Source organism: Oryzias melastigma, linkage group LG15 (genome assembly GCF_002922805.2).
Source record: "Oryzias melastigma strain HK-1 linkage group LG15, ASM292280v2, whole genome shotgun sequence".
In the NCBI taxonomy this organism is placed as follows: domain Eukaryota; kingdom Metazoa; phylum Chordata; class Actinopteri; order Beloniformes; family Adrianichthyidae; genus Oryzias; species Oryzias melastigma.
Window position 1 is genome coordinate 14,763,978 of NC_050526.1, and position 12,239 is coordinate 14,776,216.

At 37.5% G+C, this 12,239-nt stretch overlaps 2 protein-coding genes across 3 annotated transcripts in view; both read right to left on the minus strand.

The window, feature by feature from the left end:
* ddx43 (DEAD (Asp-Glu-Ala-Asp) box polypeptide 43) overlaps positions 1–5,818 on the minus strand; it is a 20,039-nt gene extending 14,221 nt beyond the window's left edge. Inside the window, exons 1-5 of the mRNA XM_024297789.2 lie at positions 5,563–5,818; positions 5,313–5,368; positions 3,815–3,932; positions 2,375–2,539; positions 2,159–2,240 (exon numbers count right to left, since the gene is read on the minus strand). Coding sequence (XP_024153557.1) covers positions 2,159–2,240; positions 2,375–2,539; positions 3,815–3,932; positions 5,313–5,368; positions 5,563–5,758 — 617 coding nt within the window. The 5' untranslated portion in view covers positions 5,759–5,818. The remainder of the gene's footprint in view (positions 1–2,158; positions 2,241–2,374; positions 2,540–3,814; positions 3,933–5,312; positions 5,369–5,562) is intronic.
* Positions 5,819–6,398: 580 nt separating this feature from the next.
* Positions 6,399–12,239, minus strand: part of kcnq5a (potassium voltage-gated channel, KQT-like subfamily, member 5a) — a 114,474-nt gene continuing 108,633 nt past the window's right edge. For both annotated transcript variants that reach the window (XM_024297544.2, XM_024297543.2), the window contains 2 exons: positions 11,826–11,952; positions 6,399–10,759 (listed from right to left, as the gene is read on the minus strand). In XM_024297544.2, coding sequence (XP_024153312.1) covers positions 9,776–10,759; positions 11,826–11,952 — 1,111 coding nt within the window. In that variant the 3' untranslated portion in view covers positions 6,399–9,775. The remainder of the gene's footprint in view (positions 10,760–11,825; positions 11,953–12,239) is intronic.

The following is a 12,239-nucleotide window of genomic DNA, read 5'->3' on the forward strand; positions in this document are numbered from 1 at the left end:
CCAACCCAACATTACTGGTGCAACAAAAATGATGTTCAATATTGGAGCTATCCAGCTGTACAGTTTTGAGCCAGATGCCAGCTCAGACGACTAAACTTAAGACTTACTCGAATCTATTCATCTACACATGGATGCATCAGCATGGAGCGCTGTTGGCCTGTCGACTGTAGCTTCTACATCACTTCTATAAGCTTTTCCAACAGCTTTTTTGTCTGCTGCTAATTTTCAATAATTTGAATAGAGAAATACTCAGAAATGCAATTTTAAACAAAATTGTCTTTATATACATATCCCATCATCAGAAAAATGCCTCAAGAACATGCTGAAAACACCAAAAACTAAATTTTTAATAAGAGTGGGTCTTTGGGTGTTGATTCTATTTAGACATTCTTGTGTGGGTTCACATGAGACGTTTCTGCTCATCAAAAGGGAGCAAATTTCTTCAAAAAGAAAACAATCCCCTTCGTCTCCTTTGGACATAACTGCCATAAAAATGAATCCAGAGATCCTGCTGATCTACTAAATCAGAATTCATTTTAAAATGAAATCAGCATGAAGCTGTAGTGTTATCTCAACACCTGGTTCAAATATTTCTCCATGCGGGAAGTTTAAAAAATAAATGCAGAGATGTTCAGAAATGTATTTAACTGTGAAAAAACTAACATTCAAGAGTTGCTGATACAGATGAGCTCTGGGGATTTCCTCTAATCACATGACTGAGAGCAACCTGAAAACATTACACACACACAATAATGTCCATTATCTATAGAAATGGACTCTTCTGTGCAAAAGCCCCACATTACAAAGTTGCAACACTTTACTACAGAGGAGTCTAAACTTGAACCATTCAGGTCTTTATTCGTTTTTGTGATAACTTTGTGTTTAAGGGAGTTTTTGACATGACTCATATTTAACTCGCACATCGCATTGAGAAGCGCTTTTCTTCACGTGGGTGTGTTCTGAAGCAGTTAAAGTTAAAGTTATAAAACCGCTGTTATGTATATTCAAGCACTGGAAGCTCTGCCCTAACGCTAGTGGAGTGGCGGTTATCGGTGACATCACTAAACGAAAGTGCGTCCGAAATATGAGACACTATTTCTTTATAACTCTCCGTTTGGAGGGCCAAATGTGGGGGAAGGGAGAAGGGCTAGGGAGAAAGGAAGAATTTGGATCGGGCCTAAATCTTTAGGGGGAAAAAAGTGTTACCCATTTACTCCATCATTCACAGTAGGGGTCCCCAACCACTAGGAAACAATTTGTATCGTCATACAGAGAAAAAAAAAACACCACCTACAATTTTTCTTTTATTTAAAATCTGATTCTGGTGCAAATTTTATTTTGGAAAACTTGTGGATTCTCCCCACCACATCTGACTCATTCTTGACAGCTATCAAGACAGTCCTGTCTCAAAAACACATCGCTACTTTCCTAAAGCGGCAGGACCAACTACTAAATTGAAACCTCCAAGCTAGGAAAGTTGGCAAAAATAAACATAAGAAAAGTTTAATTTTGCAGAAAAAGAGCCAGTGGGGAAACAGAAGGAAAGCCTTAGACATCAAAATAAAAGAAAGCTGCATTTAACAGACAAAAACCAGGAGTCTTCACTCCAAATGTGGATTTATTGTGACAGTTGTTCCCACCATAATAAAGCAGCAGAACAATCAGTAACTGGCTTCCTAATGTTATGAGTATGCCGCTAATAAAGTTGTTCAAATGGTAGATTTTTGTTTATATTTATATTTAGGAAAATACCAGTTTTAGTAACCTTTTAATTTTTTTTTGTTTATCCATTGCACCTCGAAAGCCTGAAGTTGACGTCTGATTATTTAGATTTCACTTTGACTGTTTTGAAGAGAAATCTATATCACGTTTTAATGGTTGCAAAACACAATCTAGTATAAATCAAGTATAAAGAAGCTGCAGATATTTTCAAGAGGAAGAAGATAAACTTTATCCTAAATAATTAAGGGAAACTGGAGGATAAAAAAAAGCAAAATCAGACACCCACTTCAGCCTCATACAGACGAGTCCATGAAAACATTGTCCGACACTGATTCAGTCCACGGTGTGAAAAAGGTTGGGTACCACTGATTTACAGATAACCTGTCTAAGACATTTGACTTGGTGATGAACTGAAGTATAAAACCTGCATCCTCACCTCCATTCAGCGACCTCCTCCAACGTGAGTGCGGCCACGCTCTCTGCCTCGCAGTAAAATTTCTTCTTTAAGGGCGGCAGGTCTTAGAGACAGAACAAATACACTCATTTTATTTGAACATGGACAGAAAGAAGTTCTGCTTTTGGTTGAAATTAACTTTTTAAAATCATTATCCGAGGATTACTAAAGGCATCCAGATTCTAAACATGCCCTCACCTTTCCATTTCATCTCATCATATTTATCTTTGTTCTCCCGGATGGCGTTCCAGTCTATAGGCGGCCGCTCTGGAACGTTTTCTGCTGCTTTATGTGCTGCAGAAGACCAAACGGAGGAGCGGTAGCCTTTACCATCACCTTTGTGGTCCTGCCGTCTTCCCAAATCTGTGAAGATCAAAGCTCCAACACTCAGCGCTGCTTCTGAAGTGGTCAGTTTCACAGTAATCTTGACTGTTGACAAATCTGATGTTCTTTATCATCTTGCCTTCATTTTTTATTCTAAGCATCAAAGGATAAGATGTTTAAAGACTGCAGCAGAAAAGATTTCTAGTTTTTACCTTAAGTAACCAAGTAAAGTTTCTGTGACAAAAAAACTTTTTTGATTTATTCTGGGATGGTTATAGATAGGGTGACCTGCATATTTTAATCTAACATCTTACTATTTATTATAAAATATTTTGAATTTCTACTGTAGGCTTCAAGTTTGCTTCATACTGGGATAAGTCTCCAGATTAGGTTCAGATGGTGGACAAAAATAAAACTTCAAGAGAGTCACTAAAGACTCACAGTTCAACAGGTGTTTGTTTGGTCGCCCCAAAAATGTTGACCAACCATGACAGAAAACAAGAAAAAAGGTGCCAAGATGTACAGAAATAAGCGCCTCAATAAACCATGTTTATCCAGCAGACATTTTCAAACTTTCTCACAATTCCTGCTTCTTCACATTCATGTGAAGCTTATATTATTTTCTGTCTTTAGTCGGTTTGCATTCACACTGAAGTCAACCGCACCAGAGATCATCTGCAAGAGAACAGAGATCCTGGTTCTTATGTGGACCAAAGTTGTCCTGTTTCGACCAAACCAACGTTATAATATGCTTTCACACCTGCCAAACTAAGAAAGACTATCAGAAGAAGACCAACTCTAGACAAGACCAGAAACCAAGATAATTTAAAGCCTGGATCAGAACAGGATCAAAACTTGGATGAGAACAAGATCAAAGCTTAAATAAGAACAGGATCAGGCCAAGTACAAAAACCTAGATTTGGTAAACATATAAAACATTTTGCCGTCACCATTGGAATCTAAGTCAGACTTATGCTAAAATGCTGTTTCTTCTTCTTTGCTGATGTGCCAGTTATGTTTATTTTAGTTTTCTTTTAGTTTAATAATAAAAAATTACATTTTTTTCTGTAAAAATAAGTTGATGTTTACGGTGCTTGTCAAATGTTTTTAGTGTAGGAGAACATGCAGCAGTAAACCTGTAAGATGTTGTAAGAAGAAAGACAAGTCCTGCATTTTTTAAAAGAACACAGTTGTTTAAGAAGTGAGACAGTTCATGAAGAATAAACCGTGACAAGCACACACACCCCCACACTCGTTTTCCTAGTAAAACATTAATGTAAGCCCTCTCTTAACACAACAGAAGTGCCAACTCACCATTTCCAAATGGGAAGTTGCTGCCAGACAAAAGCTCTTCAATCAGTTCCTTGGCTTTTTGCTGTGCAGCAGAAGATCCCGTGATGATCACTTCTCCATCAATGTCCCCTTTATTTATCTTCAAGAATAAGTAAAGTAAAAAAATAAAAAAGATTAATGAAAGAACCAAGTCAAAAAGGTCAGCAAGCAAAAAAATACTATTAAAGGCATTTTCTGGGGGTCCTGATATAATTTTAACACTTTGGTGATACATATTAATTCTCAGCTCATTTAAATGGACACTTTCTGAAAACTGAAAAAATAACAGACAGTTTGAGAAACACACAAAGTCTCTTGTTTCCAGCTGATATAATAAAGCTGTTGTGCTCTGAAGTCAATTACCTTATCAAGGAAGTTGCGTTCCAAAAATATACTTGGGATAGGTGAAATCCACAAAGTAGAATTACAAATTTTGATGCTGCAATTCTCCTCTACACACCTGATAAACTTTTCTCAGACAAACTTAACTATTTCACACTTTTTTTCTCTCATTTAAACTCTCTCAGTTCTAACCTTCATAGAACTATGATTCCAGTATTATAGAATGAAAACAAAGCTTGCGATTGAAAGATTTATGTAGATTTTACATGCTGAATCCATTCTGTAAGAGAGACATGGATTGGAGGAGACTGATTGACAAGGTCTACAGCTAAACAAAACGTAAAACAGAAAGCTATTTTTTTTTAAAGTATATACATATAAATTTTCCAGAAGTCTAGAAAAAAAAAAGTGTGCATCAATGCACACCAGATTGGCAAATATAGACCACAATGCATTGCATTTGAAGAAACTTTTTTTTTCATTTATTATTATTATTTTAATTAATTTTTTGTCTTCGGAACACAGTGGATTCATGAACATTTTTCATCAAATGTTCCTATTAATTAAGATGTTATGTTTTAGTAAAATTTTTATGTCTGAAATTATGTCCAAAAACACAACTTTTTTTTTTTTTTTTTTTTTAACTTTGCCTAAAAACAGAATAATCAGGAGTGAAAGACCATTGGTAATGCCATTAAAACAGACCAAAGGATGTTATAGTGGGACTTCAAACTAAATTCACCCCATTATGAAAATAAACAAAAATCAAAGTTTTTAACACCAGGTTGTAAATGCTTATGTTTGATGTAAGGTCATACTTTTCAGCTTAAACTTTTAACACTCGTGCTATCTTATGTGGTCCAGATGACCCCACTTTAAATGTAAACATGCCTAGGACAGCACAGGGTTACGGAGTCATCTGAAACCAGCCCCTGGTGGCCATTTAACAAATTGCAACGTTTAGTGACCCCAGATTTGCTTTAAACAGTGGCTTTTAATGTTACTCTTTCACTTTCAGGTAGTGATATGGTAATACACATTCAAAAGCAAGAGAAGCCTAAGTTTTGACAAAAAGATTTAAGCGACCAGAAATATAGTAGAGTTGATCGGGTTTCCTTCAACTTTTTCTTGGACTTGCCTTTATTCGTGCACCGCTGAGCTCCTCAAATTCACGAATTTTAGCCCCACCACGACCTTAAACAAAATAACAGATATAAAGTCAGAGAACATGAAATTAAATGTGTAATGTGCTAAAAATAACAATAAGTACATAAAACGGAAATTATTTGTAATTTATCGAATGAAACATAGCATGTAAACTACATATTAGCATATTTAGCTTAGCATTGGCCTCCATTTTAGAACTTTTTGAATTTTCTCAGACGCACCTATAACTCTGCCGACTGAAGCGCTCTCAACTGTCATTGTAACACAAGACGAAGGCTTTTTATTAGCATAGTCCCGGCGCTCCCTCGGCGGGCCGTCCTCTCTTTCGCTTCTCCGGTTCCAGAAGTCGGTAGCTCCGCCGCTACGGCGGCAGACCCCCACGGCTCCGGAACTTTCGTCCTCCTCCCAGTCAGACATGTTTTCTTTTCCTCAAAAGCGCACGTGCAGGTTAGCTCCTCGATTTAACGTTAAAATCTGGACGGTGATGCCTTCAAGGACCATCGGAATTTTTGTTTTCTGACTGAAAGTGAACCTGAAAAAGGTCATAAAGCTGAGTTGCACTTACAAAATACTAAATGCCGTTCGATTCATGATTGATAAATAAATTTGAGTCACAATTAAAATAGTTAAAATAAATATAAATTCGTCTCTCAAACTTTAAAGGAATATTATCAGGGAAAACTGCTTATCGCATAACTTGTGGCATGGAGCTTCAATAAGAAAAATAGAATAAGGTATTCTTAAAAAACTAAATTAACCGTTTTTGCAAGACATTTCTTTATTTTTTAATTAATGAACACCATATTTTCAAAGTGAAAAATGTTTTCTTTAAATTATGTAAACCCCAAATTATCTTTTAGGGAACACATTATTTCTTAAAGGAAACAAAAAAATATATATTTTCAAAAGAAGTTTTACTGTTTTTTGAACAAAACTTAACAATGCAATGACAGCTAAGACTGTCTATATTTTATTTATTTTATTTTTTCATAAACATAGTCACCCCACATAAACCTATTCGCATAAAAATAATATAAAAAACCACAGACACAAAAAGTTGAGTCTTTACTTTAATAATGAATAATAAAATTATTTTTGCATTTCTCATTTAGGGAACAAAATGTGCTCTGTAATAAATTAATTTCAAAGAAATATGTTAACATTATCAAGCTTTAAGGCTAGCTGTGTCACAAATTACTTTTCAAGCAGTAGAGAAAGAACATTAGAAGCCGTTCAAGGCCAATGATGTCCTTCAAAAACACAACAATCCGATCTTATTACAGCATCATGAGGATTTTCAGACTCATAACTCTTTGAGAACATAGGAGGATTCTTAAAAACTAGAAAAGGCACCCTTTAGCAATTTAATGGCAAAAAATGTTTTATTTCTACGGTAAGAAAGGGGACTTTTCCTTATATTTAAGGTTTAAATATGCAACAAAATGTTTTGAGCTGCAACATACAGGAATTTCCTTTAATGACAAAATATTTTGATTTCATGATCAAGTTAAAGAAAATTAAGATATTTTGCAATTTGTTAGAAAAATGTTCATTTTCTGCAGCCCTAATTTGCTAAACAAGTCAGAAAATCATGTTGATAATAATGCTTGTAAAAAAAAAGAAGAAACACAATGAAAAACATGTTTAAGACTGTTGTGACTGCATAAAAATGATTGCTAAAACAGTTTTTGCATAACAATCAATCATACAAGCAAATAAAACTTTATTTTGTTAAATATTTTTAAAGCCTGCAAGTAAAAACAAAGTAAGTTAATCTAATGAAGAGAAACTGAGTTTTTACTGTTGCAGACCAGCACCACTGATCTGTAAAACTAATTTTTACTTTCCATCTCTAAAGTTGGCTCCTAAAATTGGGGGAAGCTCCTTTGATGTTCCTTTGATGTTTCTTTGATGTCCCTTTGATGTGTTAGACTTTAAAGTAAATGGAAAAAAACAAGGAAAAAGGAGTCATGTCTTTACTCTTAACATCTGCAGACATGCAGCTTCGCTTTTTTGTCATGTTTGGTTGAGGAGACACGCTGTAGCCATTTGTTGCAGGTTAGCGTTTGTTCTAATTTTGAAAGCAGCAGAAACCATTCCCAGTTTGAGGTGCTTTAAACTAACAGCAGATAAGCAAACCAAAAATAAAGGTGATGTATCTTTATCAAAAGAAAAACAAGTTAATAGATTTAAGTAAAAAAGCAATAAAGATGAATAAAAGAGAGGCATGCATCCTAAAATTTCCATTGATATCCTCTTAGCTCCTTTGATCTCTGAAGGCCACACCCCTTTCATGATATGTTCAGGTGTTGAGACTGTCCATGCAGGTATTAGTGTTTGAGCTAAAAACCACAATCTCTCTTTCAATTCCTAACTTTCTATATGATGCAAAAAATATATTTTGTTTCTATTCCTTGTTTTAGTTTTGTGAGGAAAACTCTGGAGTTTTTGTGTTTGGAACACGCCACCTCCTCACAGCTGTGATGAAATGAATCAGGGGTGTCCAAACGAACAGAACAGAACTCATTAAAAGCAAACATTTATTTGGTTGTAGTATTAGGTGGAAATTAGAAGTTTTCCACAATAAAAAATAATAATAAATGTGTTGCACTTTGTATTCTATTGACAAAGGCAGTTTTGTTTGACAGGAATCTGTGTTAGCTTTATTCATGAAGAGGTCATTTAAACTTTGTGAACAGCTTGTGACAAAATTCTGTATGTGTATAGATAAATACAACTTTACAGAATTTTTCTTCACCCCAGGGGTGCTTTTAGATTTTCTTGCTTTTTATTTTTTTTATTTCTTAAAATGAATTATTTGTTTTCTAAAATGCTTTACAATTATTTGATTAGTTTAACAGTTTTCGACGTGAAAGCATGTTGGTATTTTATTTTCTTTCTCAAATACTAACTTACCATTTCACTTAAAGTTTTTGCTTTGGGTTTTCATGGTTCTAAATCCGTTCATGTTTTTCTTTTTTTCATTCTTCTGCTTTCTTTTTTTTATCTCTTAGGCTAATGTTATTTAAATGATCAAAGTTAATTCTGAAAAAAAGGATTTTAAGATTATTTTCTGTACTTTGTTTTCATTTCTCATATTAATCATTTCGCCTTTATTCCAACATTTTTAACGTTATGTTTTTGGTTATCCATTTTCTTAGTTAGCTTTTTGAGGAATTTTGCGTAGCTTTTACTTCAGAATCCTGTCACATTCTTCAGAAAATGTTGCATTTAGCATTTTAGTTGGCACTTCTAGCAGAAAACTGTTACTTTTCTACTTTTTTGCATTCGTTTTAGCTTAATTATCATATAGTGTATTAGATAATTTAAGGATTGTTCAGGCTTTGATTTATACTGCTGTCACACTCTTCAGAAAATGTAGCATTTAGCTCTGAAGTTGGTTCTTCTAGCACAAAATTGTTAATTTCTACCATTTTTACATTAATATAATTTAATTGAGCATTTAGTGTTTACCCTTTTAGGATTTATTTAGTATTATGGTGGCACTTCTAGCAAAAAAAATTCATGACTTCTCTGCTTCTTATGCTAGTTTTTTCACAAAGTGTTTTGTCCTTTTAGCAGTTACCTAAACATATTAGCATTATTCAGCTGTTATTTTTTGGCCTTTGCTTCATTCTTCAGCAAATATAGTAATTAATATTTCAGTTGAGACTTTTTGCATTAATTTCTGTTTACATTTTTTTTTTGTCTTTTTATGATTTATGAACATTTCAGCATCGTTCAGATTTTTTCAAGCTTCCCTGTTAATAATAGACTTAGCTTTTATCTTAACTTTTCAGATGGCTTTCATTTTTTTTCTCTGCCTTATCTTATTTTTTAGCTAATCTGTTTCAAATGATGCTTCAGCTGTAATGTTACTGTTACCAACATTTCAGGGTATGTAGCCTTTTATGATCTAGCATTCAGACACAATTAGTTAAACTTATTTTTCTGCATAGAGAAAAATGTTAGGGGCAAAGAAACTTGGGATCACTGTTGTAGTCTTGTTTAAACATGAAGATGTGTGGGTTTATTTTCTCTTCAACCGTCGCATCAATGAGCTTAGGACAAGCCAAATCACGTCTACATGTTCGAAAGTGAAAGCTTGGGTCAATTCCACTCCTCCCAACACTAGTGTGTGTTCTCAAGTTTGGACACCCCTGACCTCAACGATCTGTTTTGCATAAAAAAGTTTAATAAAGTATTGTTAAGGGAAAAAAAAACATTAAAAAATTTGTTTGTTTCTTTTGTGTTGTGCAACATAAAAACTTGCATTCAAAAGTTGACATTCTGAGTTTGGCAGAAGTCACTGGGGTGCATCGTTGAAGACATGAGTGGGGTGATGAAGAGCACATTCATGTCTCACAGCGTCACAAAGTTCCCCACTGTGAAAACGGAGTATGTGAAGCAGCTGCAGCGGCAAGAGTTTGATTCTCACACCAACTGGATGTGTGGGGACTGATTCAGGAAATCCTGCTGCCCGTTGGCGTGAGGAGCCGCCTCCTCTCCGGTCTGTAACTCCTCCTCCAGGTTGGACTCACTGTTGAAGAAGTCTGTCCCTCCCCAGCTGCTGAGTTGATTGTTGCCCTGCTCGCTCCCGTTGCTGCTGCTGATGCTGTTGTCGAGGGCGGAGGAGAGGCGGGGGTTGCTCAGAGGCTGGCTGAGGTTGTGCACTGAGAGAGACTTGCCCAGGCAGTCGGCCCAGTCAGCGGGCCCCGCCTCCTGGCTGGAGGAGAGCAGCTTTAAGGGGTTGGCCTCCAGGCTCAGGTGCCTCCTCCAGAGCCCCTCGGACTTGAGGGGGGGCTTCTTCCGCAGCTGGACCCGCCCCTCTGTGGAGCCGGTGCCGCTCTCCACCTCCTGATCGTCATCCTCGTCGTCATCATCGTCAACACTGCATCTCACGACAACAGGAGGTGCCAGACTGCTCTCATCCGTCACCTCATCAGAAACGGGCTGAACGGGGCCGCGCAGAGAGGGGGGCATCATGGGGGGCAGCTGGAGAGTAAAGCTCCCTGACGAAGAAGGCGGGGGTGGCAGGTCAGGAAACTGTGACTTTTTAGAAGGAGTCACCAGAGTGGGGTATGGACTGTCCGGGGGGAGCAGTGGGGAGGGCGACAGCGAGGTTGTTGATGGGGGGTAGGAGGGAGGTTCGGAGTCCGGAGGGCAGTCGTCGTCGGCTGGCGCCAGAATGAGGCGCAGGCCACGGGGGCTGGCACTGAGGGAGCGCTGCATGCCACCCACATCGCCCCGACTTCTGACACCATCGCCCCTGTGAGGGGAGAGCGGGAAGTCCGACCCGCGGCGCTGGTGGTTCTCCAGCTCAAAGAGCGGCAGAGACGAGAGTCCCGAGGAGCCTTTCTGCAGGACCTGCCGGTAAACGTCTAGTAAAGAGTCCAGCTTGGACTCAATGGAAGACACCTGAAAACAGAACAAGAAAAACTCAACCAGGAGAAAACTCAGCAGCTCCACATCTTCCCAGCGATCTTTTAATCATAATTATAATTATAATTATGCTGTTTTTGGCCAAAATCTAAAAACCTGTGTCATCTTCTAGGACATAGTTTCTGCAGAGCAGCAGGAGTTCATTGGAAATTTGCCTCTGATTTGTGGAAAGGCCTGTTGGCGTGGAGAAACCCCAACCTCCTTCCTGTCACCAATAATTGAGAACTCTATGTTTACACCCTGTCCCACTAGCTTACAGCCCCTTAAACCACCAACCCAACATTACCGGTGCAACAAAAATGGCAAAGAAGCACAAAGATGTACAAGGTTCTATTTGTCTGTGAGTGGACCCATTTTGAACAATTCCATGCTCCCAACATGACTGTGCACCAGAGCACAAAGCAAGGTTCATAAAGACATGGAGGACAGAGTCTGGTGTGGACTAACTGCACAGAGTCCTGACCTGAACCCCATAGAACACCTTTGGGATGAATTAGAGCACAGACTGAGAACCAGTCCTTCTCCATCAACATCAGTGTGTGACCTGACCAATGTGCTTTTGGAAAAACGGTTACAAATTCCTATAAACACACTCCTCAACCTTGAGGACAGCCTTCCCAAAAGAGTTGAACCTGTAATAGCAGGTGGACCAACATCATATTGAACTCTATGGGTTAGGAATGGGATAGTACTTCAGTTCATATGTGAGTGAAGGCAGGTGAGTCAATACTTTTGGTAATATAGTGTTTTCACTGCAGTTTTGTTCATGACACTATAGAAATTATTTAGTCAAATCTCTTTAAAAAATTTCTAGTCATTTCTTCATCAAATGTGGTATTTTGGGGATTTGTCCCTCCCTCCCTTAAATCAGAAGTCAACTTCAACATATGCTTTCCTTTCAGTGTTTGCTGCTTTGTTCTTTTATTTTTTGTATGTTTTCAACAGTTCTTTAGGAATTCTCGTTGCACATTTTCTAAAAGTGTTTTGGACTTTGTTGCAGCTTTCAGTCGGCGTCTGCTAACATACACCAGCTGAAACTCACCTGTCTTTCCACCTTGCAGACACGTCCCAGCATGCTCATGCCCTCCAGAGAGTCTCCATCCGGATGCAACTTATCCCGAGGTTTCTTATCCACGGGAATCTGGCCTTTTCCCAGAATCTGGTCAACCCTGACCCAAAAACACTCAGCATTAACACATTGGAAAACAACCATTGTCTTCATACACACATCAGCCTGACGTCATGTTATGGAGATAAAACCTCAGATTAGTTAGTCAGCACATTCAGATGTTAACTTTAGGACCAAGGTTAAAAATTACTGAATGTGTTGACGGAAATTTTTGCTTAAATATTTTAGTTTTTTGTGAGGGAAAAATGTTTCACTTTGACAGCCAAAATAAAATAATGTGCAAACTTTGAATGACATGCTAAAAGAACGGCACACAGGTCAGAAACA